Source organism: Rattus norvegicus, chromosome 18 (genome assembly GCF_036323735.1).
Source record: "Rattus norvegicus strain BN/NHsdMcwi chromosome 18, GRCr8, whole genome shotgun sequence".
Taxonomy (NCBI): Eukaryota; Metazoa; Chordata; class Mammalia; order Rodentia; family Muridae; genus Rattus; species Rattus norvegicus.
The window spans coordinates 1,931,725-1,950,644 of record NC_086036.1 but is presented as its reverse complement, the minus strand read 5'-3'; the positions used below and the strand labels follow the sequence as shown (position 1 = coordinate 1,950,644).

At 37.7% G+C, this 18,920-nt stretch overlaps 2 protein-coding genes across 10 annotated transcripts in view; both read left to right on the top strand.

Moving 5' to 3' along the window:
- Esco1 (establishment of sister chromatid cohesion N-acetyltransferase 1) overlaps positions 1-18,920 on the top strand; it is a 54,862-nt gene that overhangs the window by 8,965 nt on the left and 26,977 nt on the right. For 4 of the 9 annotated variants that reach the window (XM_039097119.2, XM_063277577.1, XM_039097120.2 and 1 more), the window contains exons 1-4: positions 6,859-6,961; positions 7,422-9,541; positions 15,084-15,195; positions 17,202-17,265. In XM_039097119.2, coding sequence (XP_038953047.1) covers positions 8,012-9,541; positions 15,084-15,195; positions 17,202-17,265 — 1,706 coding nt within the window. In that variant the 5' untranslated portion in view covers positions 6,859-6,961; positions 7,422-8,011. Of the gene's footprint in view, positions 1-4,077; positions 4,120-6,858; positions 6,962-7,421; positions 9,542-15,083; positions 15,196-17,201; positions 17,266-18,920 lie in introns of those variants that run through there. The other 5 variants (XM_063277580.1, XM_063277582.1, XM_063277581.1 and 2 more) reach the window with 4 other exon arrangements.
- On the top strand, positions 10,484-11,073 carry Atp5mgl4 (ATP synthase membrane subunit G like 4). Its single transcript, XM_063277640.1, has one exon. The coding sequence runs from the start codon at positions 10,628-10,630 to the stop codon at positions 10,928-10,930; it is 303 nt and encodes a 100-aa protein (XP_063133710.1). The 5' UTR covers positions 10,484-10,627; the 3' UTR covers positions 10,931-11,073.

Genomic DNA, 18,920 nt, shown 5'->3' with positions numbered 1-18,920 from the left:
ACTTCAGTTGTGTCTGGTTGTTTTTCCTCTGTGAACATATAAACTTTCAAAAGTAATAACACTTCTGCCTTGTATGGAATGTGTGGTGTGTACAGTTCAGCTAAAGATGATTCTCTGCTCTTTGAACACGTAAGGCATCTGTCTTTCTTCAAGTTAGTTTGGACTGTAACCAAACTGTAATATAAATTTTCATTCATGCCATGTGAAAGGATGACATGATAAGTCATCTGTAGCCAACAAGATTTATTGGCTATGCTTAGTTGAAGTTCTGGCTTGAGACATTCATGTTTCAGTTTCAGAGCTGTTCCTATGTAAAGGGATCAGTACAATACGTTACCCACATTGTTGTTCTTTTTGGTTTCATCCTTTATGTGTGCAGCCTAGATCTTCAGGTGGCCTCCCTGGTCAAATCTAATCTTTATTAATTTGGATAAAATCTATAGCTTTTCTTCTCTTGGAACAAAGACAAAACCTCTTCCCCAAATGCAACACATTTCCTGCCTTTCATTCTGAAGTTAGGACATCCTTAAAATAGGTGGGCTGTTCTAATTTAGCACTTTCCCACAATCCAGTGTCTCTTAGCTACTGTTGTTTTTTGTTCATTAGCAATTTAAAAAATTTAAAGTCAATAAAGCACTATGTAATCTATGTCTGGGGTGGTCTCTGTTCTCCTTTTTTGTTTTTAAGCATCTTCTTTAATGTAAGGTTAGATCTCTATAATTGCTGTAGGACTGTGAGATGCGCCAGTGACATGTTTCATGCCATAATGTCTAGAGTACTGCTATATTCTAGTGAATACGCGTGCCAAAGCACCATTAGCTTCAGTCTATAAAGGCATTTCCAAGATCTGAGAATCAGAGTTTACAGAATTCAAGACAGAAGTTCTTTGGAATTCTGAACTGTATTAACTGTATATTAACATATGTACATATTTAAAAATTTTAAAACTCTACAAAATGAAACATATAAGCTGTTGCATAACATTGTTTTAAGGTGACTTCATTGAACAGAATCTGTATTTTATTTTACTTATTTATTTTTTTCCGGAGCTGGGGACCGAACCCAGGGCCTTGCACTTGCTAGGCAACGCTCTACCACTGAGCTAAATTCCCAACCCCCAGAATCTGTATTTTTTTTTTTTTTTGGTTCTGTTTTTCGGAGCTGGGGACTGAACCCAGGGCCTTGCACTTCCTAGGTAAGTGCTCTACCACTGAGCTAAATCCCCAGCCCCCAGAATCTGTATTTTTAACTCAGTATATTGTATCTCTATGGGTTGCCGTTTTAATTTTTCAAGCCTTTGTAGATTTTTCTCACCTCTATCTAATTCCCTTAGCAAGGCTGGGAAAATCATTTCAGGTTTTATAACAGATAGAGACTGCCTATTTGCATTCTTGTTACATGGTGGTGCTTTAGATTTTGGATTGAAATTTTTGAAATTCCTGGTTCAAAGAATTGTATACATTTTGTTCTATTGTTTGCAACTTGGCAAGAATTTTTTTTTTTCAGTCCCTTATCTAAGTCTGCCTTCAAAAGGATATTTAGTGGTAATTTTGGCTATACTGCTTTGACTCCTGGTGGGTCAAGTTCCCAGCTATCCCTTTGACTACCGGTGGGTCCAGTTCCTAGCCATTCACCAGAGCCCTCTGCATTCTCGAATGAAAGACCACGCACACATGCCAGTTGATTTTAAATGCCTTGACTAGCTCAAAGACTGGACAGTTCTAATCCTCCCCGAAGCTAGCACACATTTCTCTCCTGTAAACCTGGCTTAACACCACCCTCTAATTCTATATTTTATCTTTATTGCCCTGGCTCCTTCTGGGCGGCTCCCTAGTCTTTACTGCCCAAGACACTCTCCAGGGAGGGGGAGGAAGCATTTCTTCTCGCCTACATTTAGGATGGTCTTCCTTTTGTAGCTCTAAATCTGCTCTATCTCCCTCCTAATTATGGCAACTCTCTCTCTCCTTCCTTTCTCCCAGTTTCTAGCCCGCACAAATCTAAAGGTTCCACCTCAGTCTATCTGCCCAGCCATTGGTTGTTGGCTCTTTATTGATTGATCAAAAACCAATTGGGGGGGTTGGGGATTTAGCTCAGTGGTAGAGCGCTTGCCTAGGAAGCGCAAGGCCCTGGGTTCGGTCCCCAGCTCCGAAAAAAAAAAAAAAAAAAAAATTAAAGAACACGGAAAAAAAAAAAAAAAAAAAAAACCAATTGGGAACAAGGACCTTCAGTGTTCGGAAGGATTTTAGGAGCTAGATTAATTCAAAGCATTAGAACCAATCCCTAACAAGGAAGGATATATAAAATTGTAATTGTTACTGAAAAAATAGTTACTCATGTGTTGAATAAATGAAATAAAATCATATGGGATCCAGATGCATTGTCATTGTTTATCTCTCCATTTTTTAACACAGAAAATATTTTTCTTCAGAGACTTTCTCCGTATGACTTTTTTTTAACACTTTATTTATTATATATAAGTATACTGTAGCTGTCTTCAGGGACACCAGAAGAGGGCATCAGATCTCATTACAGATGGTTGGTTGTGAGACACCATGTGGTTGCTGGTATTTGAACTCAGGACCTCTGGAAGAGTAGTCATTTGCTCTTAACCACTGAGCCATCTCCACCTCATGTATGGTTTTTCTATATTCAGTTTCTCTCTTCAGCATTTAGCACATTTTCAAAGATACTTAACTTGGTCAGAAGCTTTTGTCTGGGTTTGGATTTCTTCTGAGGGTTGTCTCTGGTGCTCCTTCTGCTGTTCAGTTAGCACCTGGTGTTGGCAGCTGGCTCTTCCCCAGGCCCCTGCAGCTTGGTCCAGCAGGCTGCCTCACTAGTTCTGCCTTGTGTTGGTCATGGTTAGACTTTTCTCCCACCACAGCTCAGCTTCAGGTTTTCATCCATACTACAATGGGCTGGGCCAGTGGTGACCAGACTGAGGATGCAGTGGGCTGGGATTGGGCTGCTGTTTTTTCTATGTGCTGTGGCTTGAATAGCACCTTATGCTGAGCTGACAGAGCACTGGCTTTCTAGAGCTGAGTGTTCACCTAGGGCCATGCCCTGAGGTTCTGTTCCTTCATAACCATTACTCACAGGCCTCTACTCTCTACGGGACTTAAGCTGTTCTATTCTCACAGAGCAGCCTGCCCACCCCAACAGAGCAATGTGCTCAGACTGTACCTGCCTTCAAATGTATGAGAAGAGGGCATCGGATTCCATTATAGATGGTTGTGAGTCACCATGTGGTTATTTGGAATTGAATTCAGAACCTCTGGAAGAGCAGTTGGTGCTCTTAATGGCGGAGCCATATCTCCAGCCCAACCTTGGATTTTTGAGCTTCCTGTTTCCACTTCTCAATTCTAATGCATATACCACCAAGATGCGTACATCTTTAGAAAAAAAAGTTTTAAACTGGCATGGTGATGTACACCTTTAATCCCAGGATTCCTGAGGTAGTTAACTGTGAGTTCCTAGTTAACCAGAATTACTTGGTGTGGTGATTTGAATAAGAATGGTCCCCAGGGGCTTATAATGGATACCCAATGGGAAGCAGAGCTCTGATAGGATTATAAGGATTATGAGGTATGTCCTTGATAGAGTAGGTGTGTCACTGGGGGTGAATCTTGAAGTTTCAAGAACCCATTCTAAGGCAGTCTGTCTTTGCCAGAGAATCAGGATGTAGCTCTCAGCTACTGCTCTAGCACCTGCCTATATGCAGCCATACTCCCTGCCATGAGGATAATAGACTAAGCCTCTGAAAATATAAGCAAGCCCCAGTATAAATTCTACCTTTTGTAAGAGTTGTTTTGTTCATGTGTCACTTCAAAGCAGTTGAACAATGATTACAACACATGGTGAGACTGTCTAAAATAATATAATATAAATTTATTTATATTAAAATAATGAATTGAAAATAAAACTTAAAGTTAGGCTGTCACTTTATTTTATTCTATAATTGTCATCAATGATATAGTCAATGTTATGGTGATATTTATTGGTGTAGTTAGTCTATGTTGTAGACTTTGATTTTTTCAAACCCTATTTTAATATGAATTCTTATTTTAACCTCCTTTCTAGCCCACCAGAGGTAGTAGACAAGAAGGGTTATTAGGATACTGGGTAAGTGGACCTGTTTGAAATTGTTCTTTGAAGTAGATCTAATCTTCACTGTCGGGAAAACAGCAGTTCAGTTCACAGGAATCAGCAGCAGCAGTTTGATGCACTCAGAAACACTTCATGCTTATTACCAGCACTCCAGTTCAGCAGTGTCAGGATAGCAAACATGAGTCAGCCGTGGTTGCATGACCTAACAGAAATAGCCAGGCCTCTGCTGAATTGGCACGTTAGCAGGGGTGGCCAGGACCAGTAGGGATGCCAGTAAAAGTTCTCTACTGTGCCTCTCATTGAAGCAAAGCATCGAAGATCAGTGAAGATGAAGATGCAAGACCAGGGTCAAAGTGTTGCAGAGCTAGCTGTGCATGCCGCCTCACCACTGTGGAGTCCTGTTCATACTCCCTCCAAACATCACTGTCCTCCCTCAGTCTTCCTGTCTTAGCAGAACTACACATGAGTCTGTATCAGTTGACATCAACCTTTTTTTTTTTTTTTTTGGTATTTTTCTCTATGGGGCCGCAAAAACTGGAGCTCAGCAACACAACGTAAGGCAAACGAATACATGTGTGTCTTTAGAGAAGAACCCATCATGCTTCCTTTCATGTGTGTTTGCTTTAGCAAAACATCCTTTCACTCGTGTTGGCTTCAGCAGAACATCATTTGACATAACTGACTTTCCAAAGAATCCAGAAGTTTCCACTTCACTATGTTGATATGGTATTGAAACTAATGTGATTTTATGCTTCTATGCATTTATGTAGGTATATTTGTAAATTCCTAGAAATAAAATTCTTTGTAATCTGCTATTTATTTTTGTCTCTATGTATATCTGTATACATGTTTATATGTGTATGGGCATGTATATGTGGATACCAGGGGTATTTTCCCCCTTCTTTTTAGAGACAAGGTCTTACCAAGTAGCCCTAGGTAGCCTGGAACTAGCTATGTGTAGATCAGGATGGCCTTGAATTTTCAGTGCTCAGTCTGCTTCTTCTTTCCAAGTGCTAGGATTAAAGGCATATGTAGCCATGTCTGACCATACTTTTTGTTGACCTATCTGAAAATATCTTTGTTAACTCTTTAGGTAAAATGTACTTAAAGCATAATTTTCTTTCAGCATTTTGAAGGATTTTGCGTTTTCTTGCTTGTAATGTTGACATCAAAACAGTTAATTGTAATTCTGATTATTGTTGTTGTTGTTAGTTTTTCAAGACAGGGACTTGTATTGCTCTGGCTGGTCTGCAACTCACTTTGTAGACCAAGCAGCCTTGAACTCAGAGATCCGCCTGCTTGTGCCTCCTGAGTGCTGATATTAAAAGGATACACTAACCATGCCTGGCTTCTATGGGTGGTTCTTTAGTGGGTTTATGTAACTACTTTATTTTTTTAAGAATTATTTAGTCATTTTAAATTCATGTACATGTGAGCATGTGTGCACATATTTTAAGGTCAGAGAACATTGGATCCTCTTGACCTGGACTTAGAGATGGTTGTGAGCTACCTGGTGTGGATGCTGGAAACCAAACCTGGGTTTTTTGCGAGAGCAATAAGTACTCTTAGCCATTGGGTCATCTTAACCATTGCCTTTAGTCCTTTCATTTTAATATTCTATTTCTGTTTGTTAATTTATTATTTGAGACAGTTTCCTGTAAACAGAGGATGGCCTTGATCATCCTGCCTTCATTTCCCAAGTACTGAGACAAGTACAGATTTGATTTTATGAGGTGATGGAGATCAAAGTCCTGCAGGGTTTTTTGTACATTCTAAGCAATCACTCTACCAAATGATCTGTATTTTTAGCTCTTAATTTTTTATTTTACTTTATTTGCTATTTCAGTATTTTTCATCTAGCTCATAGATTTTCTTACCCTTTACCTACTCAATGTTTTAATTAAGCTAGCTTTAGTTATGTGATTAATACATATATGTATGTAGGTTTTCTTCATATAATTTTGTTAGTTTAATCCATTTTGTCGCATGTCGCTTTTTGCTACCCTGCCTTAACTGTGTGAATGGGCCCCTGCTACCAGCCCCCTCCCAGCTTCCCTTGAGTCCATGGATAAAAGACACAAGGCACACAGTTGTTCAATTTCAACTTGCCTTCTTGGCACAATTCCTGGGTGCTACTATCCCGCTTAGAAAAAATATACCCTTATCATTACTTTTAGCTCCACACCTCCCATCTGCCCTAAACTTTAGTGCCTAGTCCCATCTAGCCCCTGCTAAACGCCACTGACCACTTGCCTGTAGGTGGTCTATGTGGCCACTCTGTTTTGAGATCTCATATGGTTCTTTAACCCTTCTCCATCAGAGGCATGGTGGAACCTGTCTCTTTTGTGTCTTCCCCCTTTTCCTCCAGGGACCCAGAAGTCCCACCTATACCTTCCATCCAGCAATTGGCCCATGGCTTTCTTTACTGACAGATCAAGAAGCAATTGGGGAACAGGACCTTAGTATCATTAGCGTCCCCACACCATTTAATGTTTACATTGTGAATTTTTTTTTTTTGTATTTTAAAACTTTTTTTTCACAATATATAATGGATGTATATTCTAATAGATTTATGTACCAGAGTGTACTTCAAGGTAGAAATCATGAAATTAAATGTTCTGTATAAAATGAGCTGTGGTGAGTTATTAGTCTAATGGTCAGAGTAGAATTGGGATTATAGGATGTTATTTGATTGATCAGAGATTAGTGGATGAGTACATTGTTATCTTTTTAAATATTTTAATTATTTTTTAGGTGCTGTATAATGTGTTAAGAAGAGGTTATAAGGAATGCTTTTATCAGATTTTCTTGAGTTATGGTGGCTGAAACATCATTTCTGTCTTGTGGGAAAAGAACTGTAAGTAAATCTCAGGGGAAAAGTTTTTTTAAAGTATTATTTATATATTTTTAATAAGATAAGATGTTATTGGAGACTATATTTAGGAAAGATGGCTCAGTGGTTTAGAATACTTGTTGCCCTTGCAGAGGACCTGGGTTCAATGTCTTGCACCTACACATTGACTCAATCATCTAAATCATGAGTACCTCCAGTTCCTAGATCCAACATCCCTTTCCGATCTCTGTGGGTACTAAGCATGCATGTGGTGCACATATATTCAGGTAAAATATTCTTGCACTTAAAATAAATCTAAGTTAATAGAAAAATATATTCGGGAGACTTAATTGTTATTCAAAAGAATATAGTCTAAAAGGAGGAGTTAAAATTTATTTAAATTGAGGTGTATTTCTGAATAGTATTATTGATCTGTTTTTTGGATTATATAAAACTTAATGTTTATTATCTTTTAATTTTTCAGAAATGGCAGCACAAAAGGAAATCTATATTAATAGAGTACTTTACTAAGCGAAGGAGAGTAAATAGAAGCCACAAACCAGCAAACTTGGCAAACAAGGAAAGAAACCTGTTAGCCATAAGACATGTTACAGATTCATCAACGTCCAGTAGCTGTAGACTTCAGAAGAAAAAACTTTTCAGAAATTTTGTCAAAGCAGACAGGTCAGTGATAAATAACTACTCTAGTAATAGGGTTAGGCCGGAAACTAATCGTAATTAAAACAAATTGGATCTGAATGAAGTTTTTTTTCATTAAAAAAATAAAAACTTCTGAAAATATTAAGTTAGAGTTTTCTTCAGATTTTCATTTCCCTATCCAGCAGAAAGCAAATATCTTTCAACATTCATGCTAGCTTTTCTCATGTCTTAGAAATTGCCAAGAGCAACCTTACTTGAAACAACCTGGTATTTTTGTTGGAAATGTACATCAGTATAAGTTAAAGTCTATTTTTAAAAGATCTACTCCTTAGTGATAATACTAAGTACTTAGCATCTGCATCTACCTGGACACAGTCCTCAACTCTTCAGAAAGAAAGACATTACTCAGGAATAATGTCCATTCAGGAGAAATCAAAAGAAAATTCCTCCAAAGTTATTAAAGAAAGTGAAGGTGAGAATTTAGAACAAGAAATCGAAGGTTCTCAAAACAGCCTAGCAAAGAAATCAGGCTCCAAGGAAGCTGGAAAGTCAGCGGTTAGATTTTCCAACAAAAGTAAAGTAAATCAGTCTGAAATTGGAACACGAATGAGTACAAGGTCAGCATCATGTTCAGCTGATAAAAATGCTACTAACTCCATTAATAAAAATATGGTATCTGTGAAGGGACAATCACAAGAATCTTTAAAAAAGAAGAAATTATGTCAGGAAAAATTATCATTTGGAACCTTCAAAGGGAGTGAGCAACTTAACCGCAGATCACAAAGACTACAACAGTTAACGGAGTCTTTAACTAGGTCTTTGCGCAGTAGAGAGATTCAGGGTCAAATTCAAACAGTAAAACAGAATTTGCAACCAGCAAGAAGAGAACAGTGTAACAGTACTCAAAGTAAATGTAATAAAGTAAATCAAAAGCATGTGAAAAGAAAAGTGCTTGAAATAAAGTCTGATTGTAAGGAGGACAGACATTCAGTTACAAATGAAGTAATAAATTCTCCCAAAGGAAAGAAGCGCAAAGTACAGCATCAGACAACTTCTACTTGTAGTTCTCAGTGCATCCAAGGATCTGAAAAATGTCTCCAGAAGACTATTAGAAAAGAAGAAACAAAACCTGTGCCTGTAACTGCTGAGATTAGAAAACTAAAAACAGCTACATCAGTGGTCTCTAAAAGGAATGAACTGAGGAAATCAGCTCATACACAAGTGAGTGCTAGCACAAAGTTTCCCCAAATCCCACTGCCGTTAGTGCCTGAACACAGTGTTGACCATGAATTGGAGCAACCTGGAAAGAGCAAAAGAGGCAGCATTCTCCAACTTTGTGAAGAGATTGCTGGAGAAATTGAATCAGACACTGTAGAGGTAAAAAAGGAATCCTGTGTGGAAAGTGTAAAGGAGGAGAAGCCTGCAGAAGTAAAATTGGAAGAGACTGATGCTGAAAGACAAACACTCCATCAGAAAGAAACAAACCAGGACGTGCAGTGCAATCGTTTCTTTCCCAGTAGGAAAACAAAGCCTGTGAAATGTGTACTAAATGGAATAAATAGTTCAACTAAGAAGAACTCCAACTGGACTAAAATTAAACTCTCAAAATTTAACTCTGTGCATCAACATAAATTGGACTCTCAAGTGTCTCCTAAGTTGAGCTTATTACAAACTTTTTTGTCACCACCAGTTTTAGAAATGCCTCATCCAGTGTCTCAAAGCACGTTTTTAGAGATGAAACCGCATGGTACTGTAACTTGCCAACAAGATAAAATGAAAGGAATTAAATCTGAAGATGTTAAAATTAATAATATTGCAATTGAAATTAATAAAGCCACAAAAAGGGCTCCTGGAAATTGTAATTTGGATAATCATATTAAACCCTCTTCTGACTCATCATTGGATAATCAGATGAAACATTCTTGTGAGTCAGCACCAGATCAGGTAATCATCTTTATCATGTGTAGTAGAGGGGCCAGGTGCTTTCTATGCACTTATTTATTAAGTATTTGAAACACACCTTTTCTCAGTACTTTCTAAAATTGTTAACACGGCCTTACAGTGATGAAACTAAGCAACTGAGAAACTTTCACCTTTATGGTATGCTTCTCCCCCATTTGTATTTTATGGAAGGCATAACTGAAATGCTAGCCTTTAAATTTAACAATTTAACACACAGATGTAGGTTACTTTCTTCCTTTCTTTCTTTCTTTCTTTCTTTCTTTCTTCCTTTCTTTCTTTCTTTGGAGCTGGGGACTTTCTTCCCTTTTTTTTTTTTTTTTTTTTTTGGTTCTTTTTTTCGGAGCTGGGGACCGAACCCAGGGCCTTGCGCTTCCTAGGCAAGCGCTCTACCACTGAGCTAAATCCCCAACCCCCTTTCTTCCTTTTTTTAATGAATTATAGCAACAGAAAGCGTATCTGTTAGTGGTTTAAAACCTAGAACTTAATGCCATGTGATGGCATGCACGCAGCCATAGGTGGCAGAGGCATGTGGCTGCACAGAAAAACCCTCCCTTGAAAAACAGTAAGTAAATCTAGAACTTAGAATTTGTGTGGGATGGGGATGTAGCTTGAGGGCAAACATGAGTCTTCTCCCCACTCCTACTCCCACCCCTCCCCCCAAAAGAAGAAAAACCCTAAGATTTATTTTAAATGAATGCTTTTTTGTTGATTTGTATGGCGATTTCTTACAGTTGGCAAGGGAAATTTCTAAAGGCATAAATCATTAGTTTACAAGAAGAACTATTAGTGTTACTATTTTTTTTTTAATTAGTGCTGAGGATCAAACCGAAGTGAGTCTTATATAAGCTTGGCAGTCCTTATTACCACTATATCTATAAAATTAGGAATTAATCAAAAAATAATTAAAAAAACAACTCTATGTCTGCAATATCTAATGCTTACCATGAGAAATTATTTTTAATATTTATAAAAAAGGGTAAAGCTTTTCCTTTCTGTGGAATGCCGATTAAAAATTTCTCATGTGGATTCAGCCAGTGGTTTGGGGAGACGAACCTTCCACCTTAGACCATGGCCAAGTACATCCATAACTTTTCGGAGAAGGCACCGTCGATGGTGGCCACTGCCATGACTTACTCAAAGCCTCTATTGGCCACATTTTGGCACTACGTCAAGGTTGAGCTGGTTCCCCCAACCCCTGGTGAAATCCCTACAGCTATTCAGAGTGTGAAAAATATAATTCACAGTGCCAAAGCTGGTGGCTTCAAACACCTTACAGTGAAGGAAGCCATGCTGAACGGTTTGGTGGCCACTGAGGTGTGGATGTGGCTTTACATCATAGGCAAACGTGGCATTGTTGGCTATGATATTTGAAGACCAATCTTTAACTTCTGATTTGAGTTCTTATATGAATGTTCTTGGACCATGTGTAATGAGATTGCTATCTGAATAAAATGATAGCTGTGGAAAAAATTACTCATGTGTAGAATTAGGGTGCTCTCTATAATACAAGTGAATTTATAGTGTTTAATTTTATGAGAAAACTGAGAGCAGAATGTGAAATAAGTTATGTTTGGTGATATATTTTAGGGCTGGTATATAAATATTCTAATCTTTAGCACAGAGTTCCTCATAAACCATACCCTAATATCCTGAACGTTAGAAAAATCATATGAGCAAAAATGTCATTGTTAGTAGATATAAGTTGCTTTAAAGTTTTCAGAATGGTTAAAATTCATTTTAGGGACACAGGGGCTATGAGCTATGAAATAAGATTGGATTTATGCGGTAGCTGTGAAAGTCAGTGTCCACTATTGTTGATTGAAAACCAAAGTGAACTTAAAGAGCACAGATAATCAGTTGGTGCTTCTAGATTGAATTTTTGTATGAATGAGAATGAAAGCATGAGTTAAAAGATGATCATTCCAAATGTGTAATAGAGAATGGCAGCAATCAAAGTAAGCAGTGAGTAGTACTGTGAGCAAATTGTTTGCTGTGGATGTAGTTTAATGGTGGACTGCTTGCCTAGCATATAATACGCTGGGGCTAGTTCCAGATCCAATGTCATCCTTTGGATTAAGCTGTGCTACAAGTAATATTTACACATTGCTTGTCTTGTCCAATACCAATCTTAGTGACAGTACTGAGTGTATGCAGATCTTCATTGTAAGAACAGTCCTAGACACTTGTTGATGTGTTAACATTTGTATTTTTGAAATTCTTGAATATTTATTCAGAATTTAATAGCAGTAAATTAATAGAATTTAATATCTACTACTCAGATTTCAAGAAAATGAGAATTAAAAAAACAAACAAACTACTTCTGATTTTTTTTTTTTTTTTAAAGTAAACCGAACTGGATCTGGGGGCAGAGCCCCGAAATCCTAGCTTCTTGGAAAGCAAGGCAGGAGGATGGATTTGTTCTAGGCCTCTCTTTAGTTAAATATGCTTCCTGAACTCTTCGGATTTTATGTATACATGTACGAAGAATACTTAGCTTTGTGTGTATTTTAAATTTTATATAAATAGTATTTACTAAATGCTATTTATGTGAAACTTCTTGAATTTTGTTTTGAACAGTCAGCATTTGATTCATGAGTATTAATAACTGCAAAAGAATTTGTTATCAGTTTGGTTTTTTCTTTAATAATAATTTTTAGATTGTATTGTTTTTTAACATGAGTAGTTTACTTATTATCATAATGTGATTAAGAAAAGTGGTAGTCACCATTGCGTTTCAGAGCATGTCTTAGTACCTGCTGCGTCCAGGGTTCTGTATGGAAGAGAATATGTTTCCTGCTTTACAGAATTTATAGTGTAGCATTTACTAAGAGATTTTTTCATACCTGTCTAACCCTTATAGTTTTTTGTTTTATTTTTTTGGTGTTTTTTTGTTTTTTGAAACAAGTTTTCTTTGTGTAATCTTTGCTGTCCTGGAACTCACTATGCAGACCAGCCTGATCTCAAACTCAAGAGATCTGCCTGTCTCTGCCTCCCAAATGCTGGGATTGAAGGCATGTACCACCATAGCCTGGCCCTCTAGTATTTTTTGTTTAATGAATATTGCTTCTTTAGTATGCTAAGGAAAGAATCATAAATCTGTCACAATCTATATTATAAATTGTTACTCAGATAAGAAAAGTGAAGCTTGATTTGAGTGACTTAACTTAAATGATTGAGTGATGGTTGGTTTCAGAGCTCATCCAGATTTGGGGTTGGGATACAACAACTTAGTGACAAAGTGTATGCTAGCATGCACAAGGACATAGGTTCAGTTCTTAGTACTGAGTCAAAATTCAGACAGGTTTATATTTATAGAGTAAGGGAATGTAAACAAACTTTTAATTATTCAGATCTGAAAATTTCCTTTTTAAAATAAAATTAAAAACAAGAGTCTCACTGTATAGCCCTAGTTGGCCTGGAACTTACTTTGTAGATCAGGCCTTGAACTCATGGGAATCTATTTGCCTCTGTCTTCCTCAAGTACTAGGATTAAAGGTATGTGCACCACATCCAGGTCTTCCATTTTTTTAATTTTAATTTTATTTTATTATATGTGCATTGGTATTTTGCCTGCATGTGTCTGGGTGAGGTTATTGAATCTTCTGGAACTGGAGTTATAGACAGTTGTGAGCTGCCATGTGGGTGCTGGGAATTGAACGCAGGTTCTCTGGAAGAGCAGCCAGTGCTCTTAATCACTGAGCCATCTCTCCAGTTCTTCCATTTTTAAGAGATTTTCATTCATTCATTCATTCATTCATTCATTCATTCATTCATTATGTGTGTCTTTGTAGTGAGTGTATGTGTGCAGGTACCTGGGAGGTATAAAGAGGGAATGAGAGCCCCATGATCTGGAGTCAGTGGTGAGCCACAGGACATGGGTTGTATGAACTATACTCAGATTCTCTGGGAGAGCAGCAAGCACTCTAAAACTGCGGAGTTACCTCTTTAGCCCCATTCCCCTATTTTTAATATGTATATCTGTATGTTTGCATATGTGTGGGCATGTGGAAGTCTGTGGTTGGTGTTGAAAATCATCCTGAGTTACTCTTCTACTTTATTCAATGAGTGAGGTCTCAATCAAATCCAGAATCTGTCTGTTCAGTTGGTTTTACTAAGCAGATTGCTATGGGGAATCTTCCTGTCTCTGCCTTCTGGGAGGTTAGAATTATCTCTATGCCATTTCCCTGTGGCATTTAAGAAGCTATGGCAGTCTAAACTTGGTCTTCATATTTCCTCAACAAAGACTTTAACTACGGAGCCATTTCCTTAGTTTCAGATAAGAATTTTAAAGCTTGGTTATCTTAAAATCAATTTACATTAGTAGAAGGAAGAATCACCAATAATGTGATGGTTCTCATTAAAATTTTTTCAGTATAATTGACTTTTGGGAGAGAAGTGTGAGGTTGACTTGAGACATGGGGTCCTGCCATGTAGCCCACACCAGCCTTGAACTCAGAATCCTTCTGCTTTAGCCTTCTGGGTGTGTGCTAGGATGGTAGCCAAGTGCCACTTGTTTCTTGCTTTTATTTTTAAAAACCAAGTAGTGTTACGGGCTGCAGAGCCAAGCAGCTGAGAATGCATACTGCTCTTGGAGAAGAACTGAGCTTGGTTCCCAGCATCCACATCTGGATGCTCACAACTGGCAGCTTGAGGGGAATCTGACACCTTTTTCTGTACTGCATTGGCTCTAACACTCAATGTGGACCCTCCAAAAACACACCCATACACACCCCTACATGCCCCTCCCACCCCCAAAAGTAGTTTTACATGTTCATTGTAATAATTACAGAGATTCAAAGTTGATTCTATATTCTTGTTACTAATGGGCTATCTGCTTTGATAAAGTTATGAATTGAAGGTTCTTGGTAATAAAAAGATAATTATATGTTTTTTAAAAAGAGTTGTCGATGAGTAAAATGATTAAAATAGAAAGTGTGAGAAAGTAGATGATTGTAGTAATTGGGAAAATTTGGGGAAGGTCTCATGAAAGACGTTAATTTTTAAGTTATATGTTGAAATCATTAATAGAGCAGAAAGAAACAGATAAATTAATTTTAATATATTTTACTTAGTTTATTACATAAAAATACTGTCATTTTAACATGTTTATGTGGGTGTGTACAGTTCAGACTTGAACTCTGAGCAAAAGCATAGAGCTAGATGACTGTAGACGATAATTTAATTTTTTTAAATTTTGTTTTGGTGCTTTGAGGTGTAGCCCTTGCTGACCTAGAATTCCCTATGTAGCCTAGGATGGCCTTGAACTAACAGCTGCTGACCTCTCTGCCTCCTGAGTGCTGGGATTAAAGATCCAGTGAGATGTTTTAAATTTATCATGGAATTAATGGTAACTGATGCTAAGAGGGTAACCTGTGGCAGGATCATGGATGTGGACGTAGTGGTATATCTAAGGGTTACTCCAATGACTTAGCTTAAGAACATTTTTAGCAGACACAATTTGCTGAAAATGATTAGGGTAAGTTCCAGAGGTTGACTTAAAATTGTTGAAATTCTATGTGTTCAGAATTTCAGCATATGTTCAGCGTCAGAGGTGGAGACTAATCCACTAGAAAACACTGCTGCTGTCTCAACTCTTCTCAGTCAAGCTAGGATTGATGGGGACAGAAAATTTCCAGGTAATACTTTGAGATTTTTATTTGAACTTACAGTGGTCAGTGCCATAGTACTGTTAGAGAACATTTTTGTGGGAAACAGGCTTGTTGACCATCTATATTTTTAAAAATAGGTTTATTTTACTTTTATTTATGTATCACTTTGCATCACATGTATGTATATGTCCTGGAAGAAGGCAGCAGATCCCCTGAACTAGACCTTGCAGTGAGTGCTGGGAACTGAACTTATATCCTCTGCAAAAACATTGACTGTTTTTAGCCAGTGAGTCATCTCTAGCCCTTACTATGGCTTTTAAATTTGGTTATCATTAATTCTTTTAGGAGAATTGTTTCTATTGACTGGTTTGTGGCAGTACCTAAATGCTATCTTTGGCCTGCCTACGGCAAATTCTTTGGTTTCTATAGCTCTTATTTTGATTTTCTCTAGAGAAGTGCTCTCTAAATTGCTTAAGCTGGGTATATCCTCTGACTTTATATGTTATTTGTGCTTTACCACTGTGTGTTTTTCCCTTTAATCCTCAGTACTCATTGAGTCTGTCTTTGAATTAAAGATTTAATTATGCTTCAGGTTTACAATTTATACTGTTCAAAATGCCTTATTTTTAATAACTCGTGATTTTTAATATTAGAGGAACTGTTGGATGGGTGTCGCTCACCTATGCTTACATGGATCAACATGTAGCAACAGAGGATGTAGAGCTCTCTGTGTTATTTCCTCTAAAGGAAGGATACACTTGAAGTAGGATGCTGTGGTCAGGGACTTGTAGCTGTTACTGAGTGCCTGCAGTTTACTCAAGTAGTGGATGGATGAGTGTAATACAATTATGGGAAATGCATTTATATAAAAATAAAGTACCTTTATTGAATTTAATTACTTATATAGTTAAGATTCTAAAAAAACATTTTAAACAAAATGTTTTCATTTATTTCCATAGAGTTTAATAATTGTTAAATGATTTCTGAAATTATGAGATAAACTGAATCTACTAGATCTCTTTGCTGGTCCTTAGTCTGAGTTTGTATCATACAGAACTTTCTGCTTCTTTTTGAAAAGTAATTTCTAAAAGGGAGGTTCTAATTTTATTAGATGTTTTATTTTAAATTTCAGATAAATTTTGGGATTTTAATTATTATCATTTCCCCTTTTTCTTTCTTCTCTCCAACCCTCCTATATGCCCCTCCATGCCCCCTTTCACATTCATGGCTACTTTTACTAAAATAAAGTAACTTTTTGGGGCTGGAGGGATGGCTAATTGGTTAAGAACACTTGCAGAGAACCTAGGTTTGGTTCTCAGCAACCACATGGCGACTTACAACTATCTGTCTATAACTCTAGCTCAAGGGGTCTAATATCTTCTCCTGTCCTCTTTGGTCACTGCATGTATATGGTGCACTTACATATATACATATACGTGCACTCATTAACACATACAAAATAAATCTCAAAGAAACTTTAGTGTACTAAATGCTTAATTAAAAATGATTCTGGCCAAGTATCATGATGCGTGCCTTTAGTCCCAGCACTTGAAAGGCAGAGGTGGGTGAATTTGATTTCCAGGCCAGTCAGGGAGGAGTGGGGGAGGGAGGGAGGGAGGGAGGGAGGGAGAGAGAGAGAGGGAGAGAGGGAGAGAGAGAGAGAGAGGGAGAGAGAGAGAGAGAGAGAGAGAGAGAGAGAGTGTGTGTGTGTGTGTGTGTGTGTGTGTGTGTGTGGTTTCTTCCAGTAGGATGAGAGCAATTAAAATGTTTAAGATAATGTACTGGAGAGATGGCTCAGTAGTTAAGAGCAAGAACACTGGCTGCTCTTCCTAGAGGACCCAAGTTCAATTACCAGCACCTGCCTAGTGGCTTACAGCTATCTGTAACTCCAGTCCCATGGGATCTTATGTTCTCTTCTGGCCTTGAAGGCATAGGCATATTTGTAGGCATGAAATGCACATTCATTTATGTAAAAATAAATGAGTATTTTTAAACTTTTTGCTGTACAATTCATGTGCTTTATTAAATGACAGGTTCAGCTCCTAATCAGCAGCACAGTATACTCAGTAATGAAGCATCTATCAACAGAAAGAACAGGTAAGTTACCACTGTAATTTAGGGCATTAGTTCTTAGAGAGACTTACTATAAAATGTTAACGCTGGTAATCTTCACTTTTTTTGTTGCTATTAAATGTTTTCTTCTTTTTGTTTTTGTTTTATTTTGTTTTTGAGACAGGGTTTCTCTGTGTAGCCTTGTCTGACTTGGAACTTCTTCTGTATACCAGGCTGGCCTCAATTTAGGGCTCCACCTTCCTCTGCCCCTAGTGCTGGGATTAAAGGTGGGGCTACCACTACCCTTGAACTTTTTCTATACCTATTCCTGTAGTAGCTTTATTTCTTTTTGTCTCTAATGGTAATGTACTCTGAGTCTATTTGTTTCACTTCCTACCATATCTAAGTTTTACATTTGGATTTTGTAGGCATAAATGTTTTGCAGCCTACTTTTAATAAGGGTCAACCTCTCCTCTAGCCTACCACCCAGCAGAAGGTAATGGAAGAGAAAAGTTATTAGGATATGGGGGAAGTGGCCCTGTTCAGCAATAGTTCTTTGGAGGTGAGCTTGATTTTCTTGGGCAGCAGTTTAGTCCCATAGCGAACAACAAATATGAATCAGCAGCCACAAACCAGTCCTCTAGGCAGGCAGACACCTGGCACGAACCAGCAGCTACAGTCTAGTCCTTTCAGCCAGCAGACACTAGGCAGCTGTAGTTCAATCTTGAAGAAATTGACAGGCTCACCAAGCAGCCTAAAGCAAGGCTGTAGAGGTGGCAAGTGGCCGCAGGAACCTCACGAGCAGTTCTTGGAGTTTCTCTCAATGGCAGAGTCATCACAAGTTGAGTTCAACAATGGTATGTAAGGAGAACCAATACATGTATGTCTTTAGCAAAGTATAGTGAGGCGGAGCAAAGCAAAGCCTAGTGTTCATCTCTCATTGTCTGTGGGGTGGTATTTGTACTCCAGCATAGATCCTTTCACTTCCTTTCATGTGCTTGCTATGTCAAAACATCCTTTCAGCTGTGTGCCCCAGCAAAACATCATTTGACATAATCAATTTTCCAAAGACCTAGAAGTTTCCACTTAAGGATTTCTTCAGAGTTTTTCTTTCTTTCTTTTTTTTTTAATCTCTTCAGCAGCTGTCTACTTAATGGACACTGTGCTCAATTGATTTATTCAATGAAGACATAATGTCTTTGCCACTTGGAATAAATCCCTACCTATCAGATGTAGTCTACATTTACACACTTTCACCATTTTTCTGATTCATGCTGCTGGTAGCAGTGTTTAATTAAGAAAACTATTTTTTTCAGTAATCCTTGAAATACTAGGTATTATAGATATGTTAGAGTGTTTTAAGTAAATAAGGTGTTCTTTCTTTATGCCAGGTAAGTAAATCTGACCTATTTGCCTGATCATCAAATAGTCTGTAGGACAAACTGAAGTGATAAAACCTAAGGCATTCAACCAATAGTAGTCTTGCAGTTTTGTTTATTGATAACTAGGAGCTTTCTTTTCTAATTAGCTTTAAAAGTTTTAGTTGACATAATACAAACTCATGAGATCCTCTGAGGTCTTTGAGTATAGGTATCTAATATGTAATGATTGAATAAGAGTAAGCGGTGTAGGAATCACCTCAAGCACATGTCATTTCTTCGTGTTGGAAATACTGACAATCCTCTCATAGCTACTTTGAA